This window comes from Prionailurus viverrinus, unplaced genomic scaffold (assembly GCF_022837055.1).
Source record: "Prionailurus viverrinus isolate Anna unplaced genomic scaffold, UM_Priviv_1.0 scaffold_35, whole genome shotgun sequence".
NCBI lineage: Eukaryota > Metazoa > Chordata > Mammalia > Carnivora > Felidae > Prionailurus > Prionailurus viverrinus.
The window spans coordinates 3,903,283-3,930,600 of NW_025927605.1; the positions used below are offsets into that span (position 1 = coordinate 3,903,283).

General features: G+C 41.2%; 1 protein-coding gene and 1 long non-coding RNA gene across 2 annotated transcripts in view; one reads left to right on the forward strand and one right to left on the reverse strand.

Moving 5' to 3' along the window:
* LOC125158668 (uncharacterized) overlaps window positions 1–27,318 on the reverse strand; it is a 151,258-nt gene that overhangs the window by 40,885 nt on the left and 83,055 nt on the right. The gene's annotated exons all lie outside the window — the stretch shown is intronic.
* KRT23 (keratin 23) lies at window positions 173–16,559 on the forward strand. Its single transcript, XM_047845967.1, has 8 exons — window positions 173–642; window positions 7,339–7,421; window positions 8,546–8,702; window positions 9,760–9,921; window positions 10,009–10,131; window positions 13,087–13,307; window positions 14,737–14,768; window positions 16,176–16,559. Exons 1-8 carry the CDS (start codon window positions 247–249, stop codon window positions 16,268–16,270), a joined length of 1,269 nt encoding a protein of 422 aa, XP_047701923.1. The 5' UTR covers window positions 173–246; the 3' UTR covers window positions 16,271–16,559.

A 27,318-nucleotide genomic window follows, 5' to 3' on the forward strand; every position in this document is an offset into this window, starting at 1 on the left:
AAGCAAACTGGTATATTGATGTGGCTCTAAACAACAACAATGTGTGTGAAGGCCCAGGGGCATTTCGGGATTGACCAAGAGGAAACACATGTTGCACAATGATACGATCTTGTTGGTACAGTTGTCAGAGAAGGGAACTCCCACAGCAAAGGGCATAAAACCATCCGGAGCAGTCTGGGGCGGCTCAGTTCTGCAGCGCCAGGGAGCGGAGCAGAGCCCAGCCCTGCACCAAACACAGATGGGACCATGATCTCCAGCCACAACTTTAGCCAGACCCTCTCAGGCTCCTTCCATGGCACAGGAGGCAGCTGGGGCCAGCTGGGGAGCTTCCCTCGGGCTCCCAGTGTCCATGGGGGTGCCGGGGGCGTCCGCGTCTCCCTTTCCTTCAGCTCGCCAAGCTGCCTGCCTCCTGGAGGGTCTTGGGGATCCAGAAGAGGCAATTCCCTCCCAGGCAGGAATGGGAAGGAGATGATGCAGAACCTCAATGACCGCCTGGCCTCCTACCTGGAGAAGGTACGTGCCCTGGAGGAGGCCAACGAGCAGCTCGAGAGTCGCATCCTGAAGTGGCATGAGCAGAGAGATCCTGGCAGTAAGCAAAATTACTCCCAGTATGAGGAAAACATCAGCCACCTGCAGGAGCAGGTAAGATCCTGGGTGACCCTGGAACTCGAGAAAGGCTGCGTTTCCAGAGAGCCGTGGGAGGAGAAATAGGTACAAAAGACGATTTCCAGGAATATGGCAAAACAGCTTAAAGTCATTGTGAACAAAGGTATTTGAGGATATTTTCTTACTATCCCTTTTGGACCCGGGAAACTCTGTTCTGTATATTTCATCTTCTATACACAAATTATGCAGAGAATCCAAAAAAATGCCAAAAGGCAACCAGCTACTGTCCAGTATCAGTTATGATCCAGCAATGTTATAGTAATGATAAGGGCTGGTATTCATCCTTCACGCTCAGTGCACAAGGCACAGGACAGCATTTACTTTCTCACTACATCAGTTCTGTTGCACCACAAAAGTCCTGGTGACAGAGTGATGACCCACAGAAAGAAAAGCTGAGTTACATTATTTTGGAGATCACACCTAAAAGCTGTCACTCCACTAGCCGGTACATTATTCTGACATCCCTGGATATTTCCTCTTGCGAGCTGCTAAAAGCTCTGAGTCCTTATTGCTTACAGTTCTGAAAAGGGCATATTGCTTGAAAAACAAGAATAATTAATTACCCAATTAATTTATGTTTATTATATTCATAATAAAAATATGTATATTGGAAAGGAAAAAAGAAAAATAAGAATAAAATGAGCATAATTTTTGGAATCTTACAGTAGGATGGGTAATGGAGACTTCTTTAAAAAGAATTCAATCAGACATTTAAAAAGCTAGGCTTGGGGCACCTGGGTGGCTCAGTCGGTTGGGCATCTGACTTCGGCTCAGGTCATGATCTCGCGGTCCGTGAGTTCGAGCCCCGCGTCGGGCTCTGTGCTGACAGCTCAGGGCCTGGAGCCTGCTTCAGATTCTGTGTCTCCCTCTCTCTGAACCTCCCCCGTTCATGCTCTGTCTCTCTCTGTCTCAAAAATAAATAAATGTTAAAAAAAAATTTTTTTTTAAATAAAAAGCTAGGCTTATACCTTCTGAGATGTCTCATAACATTGGTTAGAAGTAGAGGGAATCCAGTTACCTCATAAGATTTTAAGTGGATTTTTTTTTTTTGAGAGAGAGACAGAGAGAGCACAAGTGTGGGAGGGGCAGAGAGAGGGGGAGAGAGGGAGAATCCCAAGCAGGCTCCACATTGCCAGCACAGAGCCCGACATTGGGCTCAAACCCACAAAACCGTGAGATCATGACCTGAACTGAAACCAACAGATGTTTAACCGATTGAGCCACCCAGGTATCCCATAAGGTAATTTTTTAAAGCTATATAATTTCCCTCTTATGTAAAGCAGTCCCAGAAAATTCCCCAAAAGATCATAATTTAGCACATCCTAGAAAGGGCATCAAGGTTTCCAATATTATTCAGTGTTATTTTTCAACCTTTGGTCATCCTTACTTGAATGTAAGAAAGACCAATCAAGATAATATAAATCTGTCCTCATAATGAACCCTAATTATTGAATAATCAACCTAATAACTGACTGTGTAATTACCTTAACTATATAGTACATGGTTGTCTTTAGAAAAAAAACAAGGTGACTCAACAAACCTCATCATATATTTTTTTTTTAACTAATAAAAGCTGCTTTGGTTTTAGAATGGAGAATATAGAAGATTTTTGCAAATGGACAGTTGAGAACATAACTCCCAAAAGAAATGTGAGTTCAGACCTAGTCAAATAATTCACCGATAGTAGAGAGGAGGAGGGAACAGGAAAGAGGGAGGAAAACACGTATTGAGTGCTTATTATTTGCCAGCCGCCGTGTTGGATATTTTAATACATATATCAGCACTATCTGAGAGCTCTCTGCACTGATGGAAACATTCGATAGTACCTGATTCAATTCTTACAATGACGCTGTAAAAAGACTGAGGCTCAGAGTGGTGAAGCAGACACGAAAAGCCACCAGCGAGAGGCAGAGGTCGAGTTCTAACCCAGATCTGTTTCTAATGGCCTCACAGTTTCCATACAGCATGGTGCTCACCTTGCCTATGTAATACAAAAATGGTACTGCTTGTTAATAAAGATAATGCATTACAATGGCATTGTTAATCATACAACACATTTCATACACATTATCTCATTTTGTGAAGCAGGTATTTTCACCCCCAATTTATAGATGAGGAGACTGAGACTGCGTGGTTGCCCAAATTCTTTGGGACAGGATTGAGAAAAGGAGCAGGTGGCTTGCCCACTCTCCAGGTGGCCCAGGATCCTGGGTTCTGACTTTGAAATTCTGGGTTACAAATTAAATTCAGGTTTGAATTCCACTCTTTTCTGGATTTCTTACTTCAGTTGTATTTTTTTCGTGTTTGAAGAAAACAACTCTTTGACGTTGAGGTTGTTCTATCTGTCCCAATCTCCCCTGATTGCAGGCGAGAAAAGACAGACCCAAAGATACAACAACCCACAACAACCAGGGGCTGACCCCTTCCCAGGCCTTGATGAAATGCTATCAATAGATATGGTACTCTTCCCGTCCCCACCTCAGGGGTCTTAAATGTTAGTCAAAAAGTCTTTCAGAGGTGCCTGGGTGGCTCAGTCGGTTAAGCATCTGACTTCAGCTCAGGTCATGATCTTACCACTCGTGAGTTCGATCCCTGTGTCGGGCTCTGTGCTGACAGCTCAGAGCCTGGAGCCTGCTTCAGGTTCTGTGCCTTTCTCCCTCTCTGCCCCTCCCCCACTTGTGCTCTGTCTCTCTCTCTCTCTCAAAAATAAACACTAAAAACAATTTTTTAAAAAAGTCTTTTAAAAATGAACTCAAAAATTAATCCAACCCTCTTGAAACACCAAGTCAGATACAGCCATAAGGATATGTGTATTTTAGAAAGGCTCTCAATACTACTCTATTTGGTACTGTGGTTTACAATCAAAAATTCTATTTTCCTCTTCCTGGGACGAGATTACACACCCTGGAGCAGCAATGCTGTATTAATACACCAACTAGATCCTTTTAAAAGAATGAACTCAGAGCCTTGGGGGAGGATCCAGGTGATTAACTACAACCCACAATGCAAAACCTACGCTTCACATATTATTTCTCAATCCGTCCTCATCATCCATTCATCACCGTGAAGGATGTCTCAGAAAGAGTGGATGTATCATAAAATTGCATCAAGTAAGCCTGAACTGGGGAAGTGTTTTTGATATTTAAATGTGCTCTATGGAAGGAAAAATAAGATAAAAACAGAGAGGTAGGCAAACCATAAGAGACTCTTAAATACAGAGAACAAACTGAGGGTTGCTGGAGGGCTATTGGGTGAGGGGTGGGGGGGTGGGCTCAATGGGGGATGGGCATTGAGGAGAGCACTTGCTGAGATGAGCACCGGGTTTCATATGCAAGCGATGAATCACTGGGTTCAACTCCTGAAACCAATACTACACTGTATGTTAACTAACTTGAATTTAAATAAATACATTTAAACAAACAAACAAACAAATAAATAAACAAGCAAGCTCTAGATCAAGTGCACTTCAGAAGTCACCATTCATGTACTCTGAGAAGGATGCTGGCTGGGGGAATCAGACTCTTGATGTGGGGGTTGCAACAGATAAAGCATCAGTTTAACCCAGAAAAGCCAAATAAGCCCCCAGACAGCATTTTGGATTTTCTGATTCCATGAGGGGGAATAGTGTTTGGTTTCTCTGGATGTCTCTGATGATCCTGTCACCTCAGTAACCAGGGTCCCCAGGCCCTTGTGGATGGAGCTGCTTTTCATTTCCTATGAGCTTAGATAGCATAGCACAAGGAGTAAAGAGCCTGGAAGGAAAAGCATTGATTGGTATGAGAGTCCCTAAGCAGCACTTAACAGAGGGGAGACCAGGAAATATCTACAGAATCCTTCTTTGGAGCAAAGGAAGTAGTCAGAGTACCACTTGGAATCCACTGGAAGAAAGAAGTTGGGCAAGGCAGGAGCCTGGCTATCTCCCACCACAAACAACAGAACTTTGGGGATGCATCTCAAAACATACAGAACCTGGCCTTTATCCAGCACAGACATTGGCTCTAGTTACGAAAGTGCCAACTTTTTTCTTTCTTTCTTTCCTTTTTAACTATATTCCTTATGCTGTACCTTTCATCCCCATGACTTATTTATTTTACAACTGGAAGTCTGTATCTCTTAATCCCATTTGCCTACTTCACCCACTCCCCTCCGCCCCTCCTCTGGAAACCACCAGTTGGTTCCCTGCATTTACGAGTCCATTTCTGTTTGTTTTCTTTATTCTTTATTTCTTTATTTATTGTCTTTTAGATTCCCTATGTAAGTGAAATCATACGGTATTTGACTTCTTATTTCTTTGGTATTTTTCTGTCTGACTTATTTCACCTAGCATATATCCTCTAGGTCCACCCATGTCATCACAGAGGATATCATTCTTTTTATTGTTCAGTAGCATTCCATTGTATATATCTAGCACATCTTCTGTATCCATTCATCTATTGATGGACACTTACGTTGGTTCTCGGCTATTATAAATAATGCTGCAATGAACACGGAGGTGCATACATCTTTTCAAATTAGTGTTTTTTTGTTTTATTTTTTTCAGGTAAATATCCAGAAGTGGAATTACTGGGTCATATGGCATTTCTATTTCTAATTTTTGAGGAACCTCCATACTGTTTTCCACTGTGTCTATACTAATTTACATTCCCACTCACAGTGCACGAAGGTTCCCTTTTCCCCACATCCGCTCCAACACTTATTATATCTTGTCTTTTTGATGCTAGCCAATTCTGACTGGTGTGAGGTATTATCTTAATGTGGTTTTGATTTGCGTTTCCCTGATGATGAGTGATGTAGAGCATTTTTTCGTGTGTCTATTGGCCATCTAGATGTCTTCTCAAAAGCTCTTTCATAAAAAAAAAAATTAAACACTTCAAATTTTTCTAAATTAATTTACTTTCAACTAATTTTTCAGTGTCTACAGTATGCCCAGAATATGCTAAGTATGTCATGACATTATTTTATTTAATCGCTTCCAATCTAATCCTCATGACTCTTTGATAAAGTGGCTACTATGATTATTATTGCCATTTTATGGATGAAGAAACTGATACTTGGCAAGCTCACTCAGCTAGCAGGTGATAGGGCGGGACCCCAGGCCCTGCTTTTTGAGTTCCAGACTCAGGAGTGTTATCACCACCTCTGAATCTTGCTATTGTGCATTCATGATGCCAAACTCCAAGCAACCAGTGGAGCTTTGAATAGGATCAGATTTTTAAAAGGTGTCTTTGTATTGAGGTATGACTTTATCCTAAGGAAATCTTTTCTAAATAAAGGAATTATCTGTTTAAATACGATGGGAATGTCACATAATTTTCTGTCTCCAACTACATCACAGAAGTTTAGAGCTAGGACCTCTAAGGTCAACTGGTTCTAGTACAAACTCCTTATTTAACAGACAATGAAACTGAAACCCAAGGGACAGTGTGACTGGCCTGAGTTCATGCCAATGGTGAGTAATAGGAAGTTAAAAGAAAACCTCCAGTTCCTAGTTCAGCACAATACTTGGTACAAAAGTAGTATTATACTTTTGACATTGAGACATCGTCTCCCCAATTTTCCTAAAGATGGTGACATACATCAAATGTGCAATACTTCCCCAGTCACCACTACCTAGAAGAATTTACAAATCATACACGTACACACAACTGCTCGGGTAGGAACTTTCAACAGCAGTTTTTATTTAATGTTAAAAAGTATATGAACATCTAGTGAAAGTCTTAACTAGAGGCCTTAACACAGCTGAAGTTTATTAAGCTGCTAAAAAGTTATTTCAGTCAATATTTTAATAGATACAATTGGGGCATTCTCATCATAGAAGAGCTTACAAATACGTATGCATACCTAAAAGTTATGGGCATGGCTATCACCACTTTGGACAAAAAATAATTGTGGCATGTGATGACTATTACAAAATTCATTTAAAATTAGTTTGACAAACATATGCCAGTGATAATTTTGGTACTTCGCTCAGTGATCTGAAACATGAATGCTACCACGAGGAAGAATTATGTTCATCTAAAATAACTAATGCACTTTAAGGGAGCCAACCTAATATTCACAATAAGGCAGGATTGGAACTTAAACCTCTTTTAACATCTTCAGATGTGGATGAGCTGAAACAAAACACTAAAGGTATGTTTGCAGCACTAGTAAGTTAGAAGGCACTTTGAAGTGACTCTTCTTCCCTTTCCAATGTCATTTTTCCAACAGCGGCCTCAATTTTAGCCTCTCAAACTCAGTGTAAAAAAAGACAGTGAAGGGGCTGTGGGCCATATTCTTACTTTAAAATCATTCTGATGCTTTGTACCTCATAAGTGTTCAGTATTTATTGATTTAATTATTTGTTGTTCCAATGCCAGAAAAAGAAATCATCTATGCTAACAAATCATATACCCAGAAAGTACAGGGTGGAAACGCACCTCTCCCATGGGAGGTGTCTGATTTAAAAGCCTCTTTTTTTTTTTTTAATTTATTTTGAGAGAGAGAGAGAGACAGAGTGAGCAGGGGAGGGGCAGAGAGAGAGGGAGAGAGAATCCCAAGCAGGCTCTGTGTGGGACTCGAACTCATGAACTGTGAAATCATGACTGGAGCCGAAATCAAGAGCCAGATGCTTAACCAACCGAGCCACCCAGGAGCCCCTGACTTAAATGACTCTTGATGCATGTTTTCCAGATCATGGATGGCAAGCAGACCAACGCTCAGATCACTCTTCTCATTGACAATGCCAGGATGGCAGTGGATGACTTCGGCCTCAAGTAAGTTCCTTCTTCACTGTATTGTGGGGAATTGTCATTTGCTGTTTTTGTTTTGTTTTGTTTTGTTTTGTTTTGGGGGTTCATCTTGTTTTTGTTTTCTAAAGGAATTAACTTATCTCACCATTAGCCACGTGTAATATCTTTAAAAGAGAATTAAAAAGGCATAATAACAAATACTTGAATGGACCCTACTTTAAACAAACTAGATATAAAATACACTTTTGGGCATGGGGAAATTTGAATATGAACCAAGAATTAGACGATGTTAAAGAGCTATTATTAGCTCTGCAGGTGTGATAATGTTATGCTTATTTAGAAAACTTTTGTTTTCATTTTTTTTTCTTATTTTAATTCCAGTATAGTTAACATGCAGCTTTACATTAGTTTGGGTGTACAATATAGTGGTTCAATACTTCTATACATCACCCAGTGCTCATCACAACAGGTGTCTTCCTTAATCCCCATCACCTATTTCCCCCATTCCCCACCCCAATCCCCTCTGGTGACCATCAACGTGTTCTCCATAGTTAAGAGTCTGCTCATCACTTAGATAACATTTAGCTTCATTCTTAATGAAAATTCTTGTTTTAAAAAGATGTATTCCTGGGACACCTGTGGGCTCAGTCAGTTAAGCATCTGACTTTGACTTAGGTCATGATCTCATGGTTCATGTGTTCAAGCCCCATGTTGGGCTCTGTGCTGACAGCTCAGAGCCTGGAGCCTGCTTCAGGTTCTGTGTCTACCTCTCTCTCTGTTCCTCCCCCACTCGTGCTCTCTCTCTCTCTCAGAAATAAACATTAAAAAAATTTTTTAAATGTATTCCTAAGTATTTAGAGGTGAAATGTCATAATGCCTATAGTTTAGGTTAAAATACAAAATAGAGTATAGACGAAGCAAATTGTTAGGAGTTACTAAATCTAATTGATGGGTATATGGCTGTTTATTATTTCATCTTCTCTAATTAAAAAACAAATAAACAAACAAACATTGAGTCACCATCACAGAAAACCCTGCATGAAACAGACATATGAGGGATAAGAGATTCACCTCTAAATGAAGGTGAATCCTTACAAGGCCGTGGCCTTCCAACGACAGGTGTATTCTTCTCTTCCTTCCAACCAAAGGTATGAAAATGAACACTCCTTCAAGAAAGATTTGGAAATTGAAGTTGAAGGTCTCCGAAAGACCTTGGATGATCTGACCATTGTCACAACAGATCTGGAACAGGAGGTTGAGGGGATGAGGAAAGAGCTCATTCTCATGAAGAAGCGCCATGAACAGGTAGGACTCCCTAGGAGCTCCTGGTAACCAGCATAGCTCTTAATCTGCACGTTCAGATGACTTAATAGCCACAGAAAAACCTACCATCTGAATGCTAGTCCTAGTATAGAAACATCTAATTTTTCCAGCTTCAAGGTTGTCTATGCAGTGTCAGATCCAATAGCCAAAATAAAATCACAATTGATGATAAATCAGCCAATAATTTTGCTAATATACAATGATTATCCAGACTTGTTTGTTAGTATGATACCGTAAGAATAAATGCGTGAGGTTGAACTTCCTTCATTGACCCAAAGTACAGCAAATTGGGGGACAGTAGAATGAAGAGAATCTGCCACTGACCAAGGTAAATAAAACTAGTGACAAAAACGAAGAATCTTAATTTCCAGAACCATGTAACTAACTTTGAAGAGGTTACATTCCATCTAAAGCCCCTTAGACTCTGATGCAATATGAGGAGAGCAATCCCCGTTTTAGGCAAACAAAATTGCTTATGAACATCAAAGGGCCTCAATTATGAAGAGCTGGTGAGACAATGACTTAATTAAACTTTTCCTACGGTTTCTTGGTTTTCATGATATCCTATGGGTGTCAACCCTATGGAATCATAATACGTGGCCAAGACGTTAAAAGTCTTTATACCTTTTGGCTTTGGGTTGCTAAACTGCTTCCCCAAAGCAGTAGCCTACAAACTGAAATGTTCAACTGTTGAATTGTGCCATCATTTCACCCACGAATGTGTGCTGAAGAGTATTTTATGTGCTACAGAAACAGAATTCTTTGCGAAACATTTTCAACCAGGGATTAAGTCAGTAATCACAGAGGCCATTTGATTACCTATCTAGTGTTATTTTTTATTTTATGGAGTTATAATAGAAAAAAGAATATATGTTTTGTCATCAACAAATAATACCTGAGAAGCCAAACCAAACCAATAAAAGAATAACAACCACATAAGCTGAATTTTTAAAAGATCTGTTAACTGCTGCCAATCAACACACTTCTGGCCTTCTGATTCTCACAGCCGATTCATTTTTTTTTTTCTGTTATTAAACAGGAAATGATAGAACGTCATGTGCCAAATGACTTCAAGGTCAATGTGAAGGTGGATGCAACTCCAGGAGATGATCTAATTAAGATCCTGGAGGATATGAGAGAGGAATATGAGTTTATAATAAAGAAGAAGCATCAAGAGTTGGACACTTGGTATAAAGAGCAGGTAAAGAAAAGGGGCTCAGACTTCCCAAAGGTTCCATTTCCATGTGGTCCCAATGCCAATGCCTCTGCCCTTTGCTTGGTCTCGCAGTCAGCAGCCATGGCGCAAGAAGTGGCCAGTCCAGCAGCTGTGCCAAGTAGCCAAAGTGACATCCATGAGCTGAAGCGCACTTTCCAGGCCCTGGAGATTGACCTGCAGGCGCAGTGCCGCAGGGTGAGTCTGAGGAAAATCCTGGGTCAGGTCCCGCCTCTTCAACAGAACCTCTCGTGACCTCTCTCCTGGGCTCATCTCCCCAACTCCCTTAGGACATCTCTCACTTCCCATTTTCCATCCAAATTGCTCATGATGAGCATGATTATGAGAGCTATCATTTACCGCCGTGTCCACAATGTGCCACATGGTACGTCAGGGGGTTCATTATGTTAAGTGTCATCAAACCTCACATTAACCTTTCCAGGCAGGTCTTTGTGTTCTCATTTTAGAGATGAGAAAACAAAAGTTCCAAACAGTTAAGTAAATTGGCCAAGGTCACATAGATAGTAAGTGGCCAGTGGTGAAGCCACCTGGTAGTTGGGGGCAGGTGCGGGGGTCTAGGAGGCCCTCATAATCTCTACCAGCCCTCTCCCCGCTCGGCAACCAGGCTGCCCCCTGAAACCCCAATAAAAAGAAATCCTGGTGCCAAAATGAATTGGTGGCAAATCCAGGCCTGGCTCACTCCGAAGTACCACTCTGTTCATTATGTATATGTCTTATCACCCAGTGAACTATAAATTCTTATATACAAATCATTTCTAGAATTTTCGTGGTTTTTAGTAAAATGCTTTGTGTCAAGTGTCACAAGCACTCAAGATTCATTAAATAAAATCTATCATTTGATTACCTTTGTAGCCTATCCAAATCTTCTGATCATTCATCAATATCATTTCCAAGGGCTACTCTGCCCTTGGTCTTGAGGAGAAATCACTGGTTTATTCTGTTGCAGATGCACATGGTAAATTACTGTTATGTTTTAGGAATAAGTGACGGTAAACAGACATTTAAAATGTACACTGTCAAGGTAATAATAATGAGCAAAGAAATAATTACAGTGTTTTATAGTTTTCAAAACATTTAGACATGCAGTATTTCGCAACAACCCTGTGAAGTCAGCAAAACATTTATATCGATTTTCATTCATTCTACCATCTGCTACTGTTCTGAGTGCTGAGGATTCTACAATAAGGGAGTTGACACTCTAGTGGGGATGACAGTCAATAAAGGCACAGATCATCAAAATATGTAGTATGTGAGATGGCAAAAAGTGCTGCCAATAAATAAAGCATGGCAGGGCGAGGTCAGGCATTCTGGAGTGCAGGACTGCCATTTTAAACAAGGTGCTCAGGAAAGGTTTCACTGTTAAGGCGACAGTTGAAGTGGTAAGAAGGCGCATCGTGTGGCAATAGAGAGGGGGTTCCAGGGGGAGAGAACAGTAACTGCGAAAGCCATGATGTACAGGTGCGTGGGTCGGGTTGGAGGGTCAGTAGGGAAGCCAATGTGGCTGTAGTAAATGAACAAAGGGAAGAAAAAAGGAGGAGAGAGGAGGGAAGGGAAGGGGAGGCCATTGGGGTAACAGTGGAGTCAGACTGCGCAGCCTTCACCCTCAGAGGGAGGTCAAGAGGAATTTAGAACAGCAGATATGGACAATTCTTCAAGGAGCTTTGCTATAGGCGAAGGGGAGCAGAGAAATCGGATGACAGCTGAAGGCAGATAAGGAGTCAAGAGAACAATTTTAAGATGGGAGAAATTACTCTATTTGACAGATGGGAAGAAGCCGGTAGAGAGGAAAATACAGGTGATGCAAGACAGCGGGCAACGGCTGAAATGACTGGAGAACAGACAGCTCATGCCAGGTACCAGGAGGGGAGTGAGAACCTGGTACCAGGGGGGCACTGAGAACCTGGAAGCAGATTCACGTATGTGGGCGGAAATAATGGTGGGAGCCTGTGGGAATCCTCTCCTGACGGCTTTCGTTTCCGTAACAACATAGGAAGTGAGGCCCTGGGCTGAGAGACAGGAGAGGGAAGGCAGCAGCCCTTTGGGAGAACAGGAGAGGGAGGGGAGCAGAGCAGGCGGCATGAAGGGCCCCCCCTAAAAGTTAGCAGCTGTGATAAAGTGACAGCATCCAGCAGAGTCAGAGATTTCTCCTGAAGATTAAAGTTCTGCGCTCCAGAAAAGCGGGTGGTAAATCCAAACAGAGCAGGGATTTAAGTCAGTTCTCTGTATCCTAGAGCAGCAACTTCAATGTGCAGCTTTTAAAATTTCCTCAAAAATGACAACCTGTTACCATTGTCATCATCAATAAGCATGGTTTGGGACTATGGTTGCCAGACTGACCAAAATTAAAATACAGGACATCCCATTAAATATGAATTTAGGGGGCACCTGGGTGGCTCAGTCGGTTGGTTGAGTGTCCAGCTTTAGCTCAGGTCATGATCTCGCGGTTCATGAGTTCAAGCTCCACATGCGGCTCACTGCTGTCAGCCTGTCAGCGCAGAGCCCTCTTCGGATCCTCTGTCCCCCTCTCTCTGCCCCTCCCTGACTTGCACTCTCCCAAAAATAAAAAACAAAAAATTTGAATTTTGGATACGCAGCACAGTTTTGTTTTTTTTTAGTGTAAGTATATCCCATGCAATATTGAGGCAATTTTTAGGATATACATGTACTAAAAAATTACTTGTCGCTCGTCTGAAATTCAAATATAACGAGGTGCCCCCTATTTTATCTGGCACCCCTACTTGAAACCCTTCTCTGAAGACACAAAGAGACAGGGGTCCCAGTTGCTATTTCCCCAGGAGGTTTAGATTAGGCCAGAGATAAAATGGGCATATGCTCAATCGCAAAAGAGCAGCACATACAGTAAACGCTACAGGAATGCGGCAAAGTTGCCAAGAGCTCCCTGACACAAAGAAATGCCCATAAAATGGGCTTCAGAAGTCCTGACTCTAGTCCACTCCTCACTGCCCAAGCCCCAACCCTGGGAGTCAGCCAGCTGCCCACCTTTGCACCCCCGGCAGCCACCAAGACACCTAGCAGAGTGGTCGGTGTGTTCTAACTACTCAACCAGCACACGTTGTTCAATCTATCAAGCCATCGGTCAGTTAGTACAAGAAACCTCGTTTCCTCTTTCAGAAATCTGCTTTAGAGAACATGCTGTCAGAGACCCAGTCCCGGTACTCCTGCCAGCTCCGGGACATGCAATACGTCATCTCCCATTATGAGGATGAACTGACACAGCTACGCCATGATCTGGAGCGGCAGAACAATGAATACAAAGTCCTCCTGGGCATCAAGACCCACCTGGAGAAGGAAATCGCCACCTACCAGCAGCTCCTGGAGGGAGAGAGCGAGGGGTAAGGCAAAGGCCGGCTGGGGAGGAGGACGAAAAGGGCACTGAGTTTCTGTGTGTGCATTCATATACCTCATACCTGTTATGCCTGTTAGCGAGCATCACTCCAGAGAAAGAAAGGTTTGTGATGAATTTATTCTGGATATTTAACATCAGGTTGTATTTAAGTAGCATATGTCAATCAATCAGCTATTACTCCCAAGACACTAAGATTTAAGGTCCATCGTTAAAATTAATATATTAAGATCTCTAGAAAGAAACAACTAAGGGGGCAACTGGGTGGCTCAGTAAGCCAAGCATCTGACTCATGATTTTGGCTCAGATCATGATCTCATGGTTCATGAGATCGAGCCCCTCATGGGGCTCTGTGCTGACTGCAGAGTCCGCTTGGGATTCTTTCTTCCTCTCTCTCTGTCCCTCCCTCTCTCTGTCTCTCTCGCTCTTACTCTCTCTCAAAATAAATAAACTTAGAAAGAAAAAAAAGAAACAACTAGGAAGGCTTGACTATAGTGTTTCCCACTGGAAATGTATACAATTTTGGTTCTGGAAAAAAAAAAAAAAGGAAGGTTGGTGGAATATTTTAACCTGACAGCAGGAAAAGATTCATAAGAGATTGAGAAGTCTAGATTCTTCAATCCAGTATTTCCAACCAATTTAGGAAATGACAATAAGTGTTCAGAAAAAAAAGGGCACATACATTCTATGACCCAAGAGAAAGGATGAGAAATTTTTTTAATGTTTATTTATTAATTTTGAGAGAGAGAGAGACAGCACGAATAGGGGAGGGACAGAGAGAGAGAGAGGGAGAGAGAGAATCCCAAGCAGATTCTACAACGTCAGCACAGAGTCCAACACAGGGCTTGAACTCATGAACTGTGAGATCATGACCTGAGCCGAAATCAGGAGTTGGACACTTAACTAACTGAGCCACCCAGGAGTCCCAGAAAATTTTTTAAATACATAAATAGGGGGGCCCAGCTGGCTCTGTCGGTAAAGCATGTGGCTCTTGATCTCGGGGTCATAAGTTCGAGCCCCACTCTGGATATAGAGATTGCTTAAGTAAACTCCAAAAAATAAAATAAATAAAAATACATAGGCCAAATCTTGAACAGTCTGAAAAACAGTTCAAAGCTTCAAACCCAGACCCTGGAAAGGATCTCAGTCGAGGCAAATCCTGCAGCCAACTGAAATGACGGAGGTGGTTTGATAGACTTGTCTTGACCCTAGAGTCCATGTGAGGCCATACTCACTTTCTTCTGGATCCAGGAAGGTTTGCCCATGAACTCATGGCCTTGAGATTACAGAGCTTGGACAATTATCCTCATTAAAGAGCTATGAATTTATAGGCAGGCAAAGGAAATTAGTTCACCTTGAGGAGTTTTTATGATTGTTGCTAACGCTAAAATGAGCTGTAACTCTTATCATTTTTATAGGACGATGGAAGAATCAAAGTCCAGTGTGAAAGGTAAAAAAAAGTCTTTTCATCATTTGAATTTTCTTTTTAAAAATTAATCAGCATGTTTATTAATTCTATAGTTAGTAGTCATAATCTTTACTGTACTCCCAAATATCTTGTGTTCAATTTTTATTTTACTCCCAAATGTCCAGGAATTTTTGAATGAACTTAAAGTAGATAACAGGAAAACAGGGATCTGTCAGTATTGTCTTCAATAATATATACGCAAGGTCTCTGCCAGCAATAAAGTAGATAGCAATGATCATTCACATTATTACATCTCTGTTAAGCTATGGAGTCTGTTTACTAAACTCCTAGGAAATTAAGAGAAAATGATTTCACATAATTTCCCAAACTATATTCTGTTGAACACTAGTGTTCTGTGAAACTCGTTGCATATTATGAAAGATGTGTTCCATGGACAGAAATGGTTGGGAATACCGTATACCACTATCCTCTTAATGAACAGCCATGCATTTCAGTAAGTTAAACATGGAACAGATACTGCTGTGGGGAAGAAAATAGGAAAGAGAAAGAAACAACAAAAGTTTTACTTGGCTTAACTCAGTGTTGCCAAATATCTTTGACCTGGGAACACTATTTTCTCAGATTGCCTGTAACATCTCACAGAAGAGTTCTAAGAAGCCCCCATCTGGGACGAGCAGCTTTTCTGATCAGTTTGTGGTAAAAGTGTTCTAAGGTCTTAGAGATTCAGAGAGTCAGGGTTCTGGGCACCATCATGGGCAGCTAGTGTAACTGCTACCTCTTTGCAAGATATTGACAGATGGTCCTTCAGCTTCTCCTTACCATGTCCAGGGACAGGGAACTCATTACTTGATGGAGTGGCACAATCTATTGTTGGAAAGCTTTGATTTTTAACAAAGGTCTCCCCACGTCTCTATTAATTTCAAGTCTTCCTTTTGGTCTAGAATCAGTTTCCTGCCGTGTCAACAAAGCACATGTTCAAATAAATCATAAGTTTGAAAACAGTGGGCATGATAAACAGCCCTGGCTTCTCATCCATCCCTCATGCTTTCTAGATCTTTAAATGAGGTGCTCAGAATGGCATTTAATGCGCTGTTAGCTCATAGAATCTGTGGTACAAGTGGAACAAAAGCAGGAAGACCTCCTCCAGGATGTGTAGTCGGGGACTAGATTCTGTATCAGTCATGCCTAGGATGAAGGTCTTGGCCCCTAGAAGATGACACTATTCACACACCCTTGTTTCCTGGAGGGTGAGATGAAAAACCTTCCTTGGTGAGATCTCTTCCCCCTAGCAGAACCTGCCATATTGCTCAGAGATTATGTTGGAAGGGATGGAGAAGTTTCAGGTACTAAGAGCAGGGAAATAAAAATAAGTATTTCAGATGGTGGCAGGAGCATGATAGTGACCTCTTCATCGCCTTTTCCCTTCAGCATCTGCAGCTCCAAAGATCAAGGCCATCACACAGGAGAGCATCAACGGAAGAATAATTCTTTCTCAAGTGAATGAGATCCAAAAGTATGCATAAAGCCAAAAAAAGTTTCTGCCTATTGTAAGAGCTACTTTTCCCCAATAGAAATCTTTGCCCAGACATGATGGGTGAGTCCTAAGAGGTATCCTTGGAGTTTTCAATCTCAGAAACTTTTTCCCCCTCTGGAACAATGTCACCAGACATTCCATAACAACCTTAATATACTGCTGCACTTTCTGAATCACAGTATGAGTTCATGAGCATAAAGGTCTACTTTACTACTACAGTCTTCAGATTGCCATCACTGTGTATCTGTTTTGTAGCCAATAAAACTTTACACCTGGTGCATCATGTCTTTGTTTATGTAACATCATATTTATGTCATTGTTATATCAATGTCTCATCCTAACAAGGGATTCTCTGGGCATTGTCCATCAAAGAAAGAAAAGCTTAATGCTTTGAACATGTCTGCAGCAGCCAAACACTGGGCAGAATTGTTACCTTGCAGATATGCAACCAAGGGAAAGATGTGGCTCATGAGGCTCTCCACACCTCTGCCAGCAGAAGGGGGAAAACAGAGAAAGGGAGGCCTAAGAAAGCCTCGCTGAGAATGTAAGATGACCAAACGGTATTCTGTCTCACATACAGGCATACCTACATAACCTTAAGGGCCTAAAAGAAAGTTAAAGCTAGAAAAGGGAAGTCAGGGGCGCCTGGGTGGTGCAGTCGGTTAAGCGTTGGACTTTGGCTCAGGTCACGATCTCGCGGTCCGTGAGTTCGAGCCCGGCGTCGGGCTCTGGGCTGACGGCTCAGAGCCTGGAGCCTGTTTCCGATTCTGTGTCTCCCTCTCTCTCTGACCCTCCCTGTTCATGTGGTGCCTCTCTCTGTCCCAAAAATAAATAAACGTTGAAAAAAAAATTAAAAAAAAGAAAATAAAAAAAAAGAAAAAGAAAAAGAAAAGGGAATTCAGAAAAAAGATCCTCATTACAAACAGCCACTAAGACCCTAAAAGGGGAAATGACTTGTCTAAGATCTGAAATACAAATGTTAGGGTCCAGACTATTATGTTGAGGTGGAGTATGGGCTGATGCACAAAGACTATGCCCCTCTGTCCTCTCAAAAAGATGCTTTTTTTTTCTCAAATTGTAGCAGTGTGAGCCATTGTTCCAAGACTGGTACAGAGGAGCAGTGCTGGAGAAAAGTGCTGCAGAAATCCATATATCTGCTAAGGTGTTACCAGAATGCTGTCCATGGAATTAACAATTCCAGGATATTCACAATTTAAGGGATCACAAGCGCAGGCTAGTCAAACTCTCCCCTTTAACAGACAAATAAACTGAGACCCAGAACAATAAAGGCATTTACTCAAACACTCACTGGATTGTTGCTGGTCTAAATCTAGCTCTCTCGACTGTTAACCAAAGTTAACTAACACTTGTTAAACTAAAAGTGATATGAAGTAGTTCCACTGTCATCTACCACATTGACAATGCCCCGTATGTTTTTTTTCTCTGTGTTTTAATACTTTCTCGGAAAGGATTGCTTTTGATGTTTCCTGAACGAGGCATCTGTTAAAACTGAACTGGTCTTCCCTTTAAACAATAATTGGTGTTTCTTATTCTTAATGTCCAAATAATGGAAAACCAACCCCTAACAATCTGAAATTAAACAAAAGGAACCTGGGATGATCACATTATTACAAAAATGTTTATTGGTTTAACTGAAATACGCTAATTCTCTGAAGTAAAATTATAACTTTATCTTTACTATGTGATTACATCAAAGAATCTCAAAAATAACCGGTACACTAATACTGTCAATGAGTTTTCTTTGCACAGTATTTGTCTGTGGAGACATTTGATGTTTGGGGGACAAGAACGGACTCATATTAGACTTTATTATTTCTCTTTTTCGATTTCATTTTACTATGAAATAGGGTACTATTCATATGTTAATAGGGTACTAGACTGTCAAGACAGACCTAAAAATGATTTTTTTTTTCATTTTAGCACCAAAACACTCTGCAATTTTAGACATTATCTCTTTCTCAAAGTATGCATTAAATATATATATATAGGGGCACCTGGGTGGCACAGTCAGTTAAGCGTCCGACTTCAGCCAGGTCACGATCTCGCGGCCCGTGAGTTCGAGCCCCGCGTCGGGCTCTGGGCTGATGGCTCAGAGCCTGGAGCCTGTTTCCGATTCTGTGTTTCCCTCTCTCTCTGCGCCTCCCCCGTTCATGCTCTGTCTCTCTCTGTCCCAAAAATAAATAAACGTTGAAAAAAAATTAAAAAATATATATATATATAAAGTATGCATTAAATATATTTTTTCTCAAGGTGAAGTTTGAGTACTGTTAGCAAAATCTTTTGAAGAATATTCAAAAAATATGACAAGCTGAAGGGAAAGTTACAACACTAGGCTCAGAAAATAATCACTAATCTTCCATTTACTCTAATTTTTATATGATTTGGTAACAGGAAATCATAACATATGAATAATTTTTCATTCAAGAGGTTAAAATATCCTTAAAGTCTTATTAATTTTTACTGTATCAATTAAGGTGACAAATTTATCCCAGTTTGCCCAGGAAACCCCTCAATTGGGGGTGGTTGGGTACCCTATTAATAAAGAAATCATTGCTCTTGCCTTAGTCCATTCAAGTAGCTATAAGTATACACAGACTGGATGGCTTACAAACAACAGAAATTTATTTCTCACAGTTCTGATGACTTGGAAGTTCAAAATCAAGGTACCAGCAGGGTTGTGTCCTGGTGAAGACCCTCTTCCTGGTTCATAGCTTGTGTCCTCAAATGGTAGAAAAGGCCAGGGAGTTCTGTAGGGTATCTTTTGTAAGAAGCTTAAAGCCATTCATGAGAGTTCCACCCTCATGACCTAGGCAACTCCCAAATGCCTCACCTCCTAAAACCCTCATCTGTGGGGGTTAGGACTTGAACATTTGAATTTTTTTTAGGCCACACCATCTCTATTTCACTAACTAGAGACAAACAGAGAAATGAAACCATTTGCCTGAATAAAGAGACAATTGCATGCTAGACAACATAGAATAACCTCTTCCCCACATCTAAATCAGCCCCAAAATATTTCAAAGTACCATTACAAATTGATTAGTGCCTGCATGTTTAGGTGAGTAACTAACCACAGAAGTTTTCATTTGGATTTGGTTTTGGCCAACACACACCCAATGCACATAAAGGAGTTGATAATAAGTTATATTGTTTTTGTTACAGGAACACTTTGAGTAAATAGCAACTATTCCATTACCCAAGACCCAACTAAACAAACAGTTGACTAACCCAGAGAGATACAAAATATTACTTTGGAATTTAATATTTATGACAACATATTTCCCAAGAGTGCCATAACATGGTTGAGTGGATAGATCCATTTAATATGTGTCCATCCAATCAAATACATGCCTTTACTATGTGTTTTTCAATTAATGCTTTCATACACCCACCCTGTTAATAATGTGTGAAACTGAGAACTAAACTTCATAAAAATTCATTATTGAGGAATGTAGCAATTGTATGTTGGGGGAGAGGTCATAAGCCTGAGCAGGGGGCAAGGACTTGAATTACTGTAGGAAAACACGGTAAGAGAAAGAGATCCAAGAAAGTTTCTTGAGGGCAAAGGTTCTGAAACTTGGCTGCATTTCAGGATCTCCTGGGGAGATTTAAAAATGCTAATGCCAAGGCCACATCATGGATCAATTAAAACATGGTTTTTAAAGGTTGGGACCCAGGCACCCATATATTTGAAAGATCCCCGTGTAATTACAACATTCAGCCAAGTTTGAGAACGTGCTGCTTTGGGAGCTTCAGGTGAGTACTTCTGTATTTGTTTGTATGTTCCCCATATGCTAATTGTGTCATACTCTCCTAAGAATTAATGACAACTACTAGAAAACTAAGAGCCTCTTCCATGTCATTCCCAAATGCTTGTGAATAGTTTCATTTTACCAGATTGGAGAGAAGTCCTTCCAGGAAACACACACACACACACACACACACACACACACACACACACACACAAACTCTGGAAACTTACTTCCACCTAATCTTAGTAAAATCCCTTTCAGTTGCTTAATCAAATATTTTACCAAAGTGTTAGGCTCCTGTAATGAGCTTCTATGATGAAAATTGGCTGTGTTATTTTAGCCTCTTTCTTCCCTTTACCTCTTACCTTTTTTCATAGCAAAGCAAAATAATAACACATGCAGATAAGAGATTTGTGGGGAAAATATCTCTAAGTCAAGTAATGAAAAAACTTAATTTCAGGATCACCTAAGTAAATCTTTCCTTAAGGAAACATCAGATTGTTTTAGTATTTCCCAAAAGCACATTTTACATTACTCTAATAGTGAATCAGGCATCACACAGAGTTTAAATAAAAAAAATAGCAGCATTAGAAGAAAGCAGCAATCAATTGATTGAACCTTCTTGTTAAAGAGCTGAGGAAGCCAAAGTCTAGAAAAATTAACCTAGCCCTCCTGGGACTCAGATCTCATTGCTACCTATATGTAGCATCCCTGACATATGGAAATTTCAGAATTGAAAAAAAGCATCACATAATTTTTTAAACACATAGCAAATTAAAAATCAGAATTCTAGAGGAGCCTGGGTGGCTCTGTCAGTTAAGCATCCAACTTCAGCTCTAGTCATGATCTCATGATTTGTGGGTTTGAGCCCCACGCTGGTCTCTGTGCTGACAGCTCAGAGCTGGAGGCTGCTTCAGAGTCTGTGTCTCCCTCTCTCTCTATTCCTCCCCCACTCACATTCTGTCTCTGTCTCTCTCTCTCTCAAAAAATAAGTAAAAATTTTTTAATTAAAATAATAATAATGATATTAATTCTAAATGTGTGAATATTAAAAAGCCAAAATAATTAAGGTATGAGCTTTTAAGATGCGACCAATTTGTAAAAATGCCAATAATCACAAGAAAAAAGTAAGCCTGAGATAGGAACTAAAGGTTGGATGTTTTTATTTTCTTTACAAATGGTCTTAACTAAATTATTTAATGCAGACTTTATGTAGCATGAAGATTTTTTTTAATGTTTACCTTGTATCAAATAATTTGGCATACCATTTCTTTGGGATAAAAATAACATAATTCCAAAAATACATCTTATGGACATTAAGCAATAGTGATTTAGTCATTCACAGTAGAAAATGGATACTAAATAATAGTATTATTTTCTGAGTAGCTGGTAGATACCGATGGCCCCAATGAACCCACATCACCAGGACTCAGGCCTTTCCATAGTCTTTCCCACATCTACTTTGAACTTGACAATGTGACTTGATCTGGCCAATGAAACATCAGCAAGCATGACACAAGCAGGCATTTAATGAATGCTTACGCATTGGAGCTTATGTCTTCTTAGAATGTTCCCTATAGGAAGCTGGCTACCATATAAGAAGCTCATTTACCCTGAGACTACCACGCTGTAGGGAAGTCTAAGCTAGCCTCACAGAGAGACCACATGAAGAAAAACTGAGGAACCCAGACAAGAGCCATAACTAAAGTTCTAGATGTATGACTCTGCTCCAGCCATTCCAGCTAGTTCCTGGCCATTCCAGATAGTTCCTGCCCATTCAAGCCAACTAGCCTGAGGCCCCAGACATTATGGAGCAGAGATAAGCCATCCCCAATATTCTGAATCTGAAATTCTGACCTATAGAATTATGAACAAATAAAATGGTTGTTGTTTTAAACCAGTAAGTTCCAGTAAGTTCTGGAGTACTTTTTCATGTGACAATGGACAATGAAACAGAGTATTTAAAATAAGAGTCTATTATCTGCAGGGCACTTGGGTGGCTCAGTTGGTTAAGTATCTTACTCTCCTTGATTTCAGCTCAGGTCATGACCTCACAGTTCGTGAGACTGAGTCACGCATTGGGCTCTGTGCTGACAGTGTGGAGCCTGCTTGGGATTCTCTCTCCCTCTCTCTCTCTGTCCCTCCCCTCCCCCTTCCACACACACACATGCACATGTTCTTTCTCTCAAAAAAAAATTTTTTTTTGAAAAAGAGTCTGTTATTTGCTCAGTGACAATAGCTGATATAAGTTTAGTCCATTAGCCTCCCACCAAACCTTTCAACCAGGATTTTAGCCATTTTAACACTGAAATGGATCTCTATGGCAGTCCTGGTCCAGTAACCATAGATGAAGCACCAAAGCATCCAAGAGAAAAGCCAAGGTCCTCACTCTTCTAAGGCAGCAGAAAATAAAGCCATTGCCCATGTATGTAGGTTCATAGCTCTCTGCCTCTTCACAAATCAGGACCAAGCAGTGTAACTCCAACTCAAAAAGGAGGGACGTCCCCTGCTTTTCATGAGAGCATGCTGGGATACCCAGGTAAATTCTCCTCCTTCTTATCTTTAAGTTTTGATTCCTTTTGACTCTGTCTTTAAGTTCCTCATTCCAGGGACATTAACAACTTCTCTATAAATATGCTCACAGTAAGTATCACACAGATCAAGAGTTTCACTGAAAGGTGATCTGTGTTCCATGTAGGTGAGCAATATTCTCCTTCATCTAGAAATTATAAGGCCTTTTACAGACTAAGATGGGCATGATTATTAGGTAGCTCTTAGTTCTAACGTTTCAGTTTTTAAGTCATTAAGACCCTTAAATAACTGTCCATTCATTCTAGGCATGTTTCTTCACAATGCTATGCTCATTTCAATATATAATTCTATATTATTTGGGGTGTTTATATATACCCTCTAAAGTGTTTTGTTGGCTTTTTGTGTATCATAACAATGTTGGTTTCTCTAACTTACTACATGACTGAGCTCATTCCCATGTGGGTGACTCATTCCCCATCTCATTTATTCTATTACAACATCTATATGTCACCTGCTTTCTGAAGAGGATTAGAGAGTTTCTAAATATATTTGCAGTGAGGTCATGCAAAAAGGAAAGATGACAGTATCTCTGACATACTCCATGATCTGACCTAAACAGACTTAGGAGTTTTACTGAAGAACTGTGTGTGTGTGTGTGTGTGTGTGTGTGTGTGTGTGTGTATTTACAGGGACTATCCTATGCACCAAAACTTCTCTTTGAAATTTAAAATAGGAACCATCTAATAAAATTATGAGTCACCAAATAAAAACGATATGTCAGTTTATACCAATTTTTAAGTCTGCATACACAACGTAAACTCATGCATGTGACATACATACACACATATACTAGAGGAAATTTTAACAGTAACAACTATTCTTGACTGACCTTTGCATTCACAATTTCATTTGTCACAACCTTGCAAGGCATTATTATCCTCATTTTGGACTGATGAAATTGGGGCTCAAATGGATTAACTGAACTGTGGTCATAGAGCTAAAAATGGTGGAACCAGAATTTGTACCCAGTGTACTTACTCTTTTTATTGTACCACACAAAGTCAAAACATGGTCACAAAGAGTTTTAAAAAAAAGTAAACACAGGCAACACATTTTGATGAACTCTTGCTGATGGTTTTTATCTGAGATGAGAGTCCAGGGATGAGAAATCTGAAAATGTACATTGTACTAGAATAATACAAAGGAGTCAGAAATACACACTCAGGTCTAGGGAGGGACAGACTTTTATGACTAAAAGCTACCTTCCCACTACCCAGACCTCAAAGCGTTCAACCCTCTGCGCACAGAGGTCAACACCAGGGGAGAGCTTAGCAAGTTCCAAAACTAGAGGACCTCAGCCCTTAGTCTGTCCAGTTAGATCTTACATTCACTCCTAGTTTCTATCAAAGTTATCTCTCCCATACACTAAGAGAACAAGAAAGAGGACAAAGATAGTAATGATGGATGAACCATATGTTCCAGAATCATCAACTGGAAAAATTTTATCTACAGTGTTATCACAAAAACATCTTTGTTTGTTTGTTTGTTGTTTGTTTGTTTCCCACATTCTAGGAAGCAGTAGTTTGGGGTCAACCTCTAATCCTAAGACTTATATGTATATCGGTGCTTTTCAAATCTTAATGTCTATATATATACTTATATGTATGTATTACAGGTTATATAAAAAATATAATAAATGTAAAATATATAAACCTGGCAATCTTGTTAAAATTGCAGATTCTGGGTTTCTAGTACATCTAGGTTGGGGGTCCAAGATTCTGCATGTCTAACAAGCTCCCAGATGATGCTGAGGCTGCTGATCCATGGACCACACTTTGAGTAGAAAGATGAGTTCAACCCATCAGCCATTTTGATAAATCCCCTAGACTGAATGTCTTATCCACAAGCCAGTCTCAATAGATTTAATATAGACTGAACTGGATGAAAAATACAATAGGAAAGGTGGTATCATTAGAATCTGATTAGCATTGTCTTGCTCAAAGCAAGTGAAGCTGGCAAGAGTACTCACTGATTAAGTAAAGCCTTGAAAGAAAGTGTTTTTTGGTTCTGGTCAAGAGTGGAAAATGGAATGAAGTCAGGAAACGAAGGAGATCAATCACTTTGTCCCCAGTTATTCCTGGCCTCATTGCATTAGCGCATGACATGAAAAGTTCACCACTAACCAGACTCACTGGAGAGGATGAAAATGCCTGTCAGAGGTTGTCTATCGTGCTACTAACACAGCACTAAAAAGTATGCTACTATTTACGAATGAGTATTCACTTACAAAATTCTTCCTCAATTTTCCTCAAGGACCATTTCTTTACTGAGTGGACCAACTAACGGCTGAAGTTCTCAGAAAAACAGTAATAACTCTGTGAAATTATGTCTCATTCCACACCAGCTTGAACTGGTTACTTTCATCTTGGGTATTGATTTTTTTTTTTAACATTTATTTATTTTTGAGACAGAGAGAGACAGAGCATGAACGGGGGAGGGGCAGAGAGAGAGGGAGACACAGAATCGGAAGCAGGCTCCAGGCTCTGAGCCATCAGCCCAGAGCCCGACGCGGGGCTCGAACTCACGGACCGCGAGATCATGACCTGAGCCGAAGTCGGACGCTCAACCGACTGAGCCACCCAGGCGCCCCTTGGGTATTGATTTTTATCACTCTTTGTTTTCAAGAAATGCACATGAGTTGGAATTAAGAACCAATCGGGAAGTATTTATGAAGCTTCCGACACATGTCTACACCGAAGCCAGCCACTGTTAGGAAGACAAAACAAGGAAGTTCATGAAGTCAGAGCTTCTGAGAAGGAAATGAAAATACACAAAACCGTCCCTTTGCCCAACTGTACTTCCTGTCGCCCATAATCATAGTAGGCAGCCATAATAATTACACCTTTGCTGGTGTTATGATAAGGAAATTGATTTGAGCTGAGAGACAAAAAGAAAGCACATCTCTCCAGTAAAGCTCTTTCCACCCTCTTGAAATTTTCTCCCACACTCAACAAAAACTTCATAAAGTCATCCATGACCCTTCTGCTTGTCTCCACCAAGTCAACTCCTACGACTGGTCTCACACCCTTCTCAAGTATCGAGGCATTGCCACACGGCCTTCTCCTATTGAGGCCCAGCTTGTTTTTCCAGAGGGCAGCAGTCATTACCTGAATGGCAGGTTTGCAATGCAAGCTGCCTTAATGTAGGGCTTTGTAGCCATCACGTCTGGGTTGTCATTAGTGTCTTCTGAAAACAACAATCAGCTGGCAGACCAAAAAAGGGCATTCAAGAAAACTCATTAATTCAAGTGTTTGGGGAAGCTACAGAAAATCTAAATTTATTTATCTTTTAGTTATTCGAAGAAAGTTCTAACATACACACAAGGATAATGGTCACCTAAAAGTTTATGAACTATACTTGCTACAATGCTGAATTGGGACAGGCTACACATCTGTGGGCTGGCAGCTCTGGGAAGGAGGTAGCACCTTTGATCATTCCTGCATGGGATGATGTAATCATTCATCAGGGGGCTGAGCCGTGTTGTAGGGACATGGGTAATTCCATTTCTCACTGTCCCTTCCTCTTCCCTCTACAATGTTAGGTGGTTGGAAAGTTCTAGAAGAAGTCTGTTTACAGGAGTCTTCCTCCTCTGCCCCCACCTTTAGCATGGATGCACCTAAGGCTAAAAAGACAAGAGAGGAGATGACAGGACTCCTCTCTTCTGCCCCAGCCACACTGTTCCTGGGCCAGCCAGAGGTCAGAGTGACCAGGACTGAGTTCTGTGTCAGACCACAAGAGGGCTGCCTTCGAATAGCAGATGTCCATAGTCTGCTCCCTGTTCCCTCACAGGAAGCAGAACGTAGAAATAAGCCCCCAGTGACAAGCACAGGCCTGCTAACCATTTTTACAGCAGGCAAAGGGTTAAAACCACAGCCTCCAGAAAGGTGCCTGCAGGAAAGTGGCAGAAGGAAGCTGGAAGCCTGCACCTCTAGGCAAACTGGACACCCATCTGGGGTCCAGACACGGGGCAGGCTGGGTGGGAGGGACCCACAGACACCTGAGGTGGGGGAATCACGGAGGGTGGGGTCAGAGGCTGAGTTCAAGGCTTTGATACCCAAATACATTCTGCCAGTTTCTTCCTGGTAGTGCTTAGAATTAGATCCTCCCCACCTCACCCACCAGGAACACATAAGGGGGAGAATTCAGAGCCCACTCCCATAACCCTCTAGAAATAAAACTTTCTAAGTGGCTCTGCTATGCTCACAGGATCCAAAGGATCTCGAGAAGGCACTCCTGTGCACAGCAGGGGAGGCTTGGGGGCCTCTCAGAGATTCACTTCCTGCCTCCCAGCTTTGTTTTTGGGGCCTCCAAGCAACATCTTGATGTAAAAGCTTCTCCTGCACTTGGAGCATTCTAGCTTGCTCTGCAGGGGCCCCACCTGAAGGTTTCTTTGCTGAAAGGGAGAGGGGTATGTAGCCACACCCCCATCAGAAGCAAGGAGGGGAAGGGGGACTTTAAGAGGAGGTGAAGAGGGACTGAAACTGCAGGCAGAGATCTTGTTACCTCAGTTTCCCCCAAACCCACTCAAACTTGAAAGAGACAGAACCCATGCACCAAGTACAAAGATGGGTTTGCGATCAGGCAGGAGACACAGAAGTCCTAGTTCCTGCCCTTACAATGATCCCTTCTCTGAATGCTGGCTCCCTCCATGAGACAACTTGACAGAGTTTAC

What these genes read in the sequence shown, in the direction of transcription:
- KRT23 (XM_047845967.1), top strand. Translation starts at nt 247, where the DNA reads ATGATCTCCAGCCACAACTTTAGCCAGACCCTCTCAGGCTCCTTCCAT. An exon ending in GTGGATGACTTCGGCCTCAA is followed by an intron (nt 7,422 to 8,545) that starts GTAAGTTCCTTC and finishes TTCCAACCAAAG; the next exon opens with GTATGAAAATGAACACTCCT. An exon ending in TGCAGGCGCAGTGCCGCAGG is followed by an intron (nt 10,132 to 13,086) that starts GTGAGTCTGAGG and finishes TTCCTCTTTCAG; the next exon opens with AAATCTGCTTTAGAGAACAT.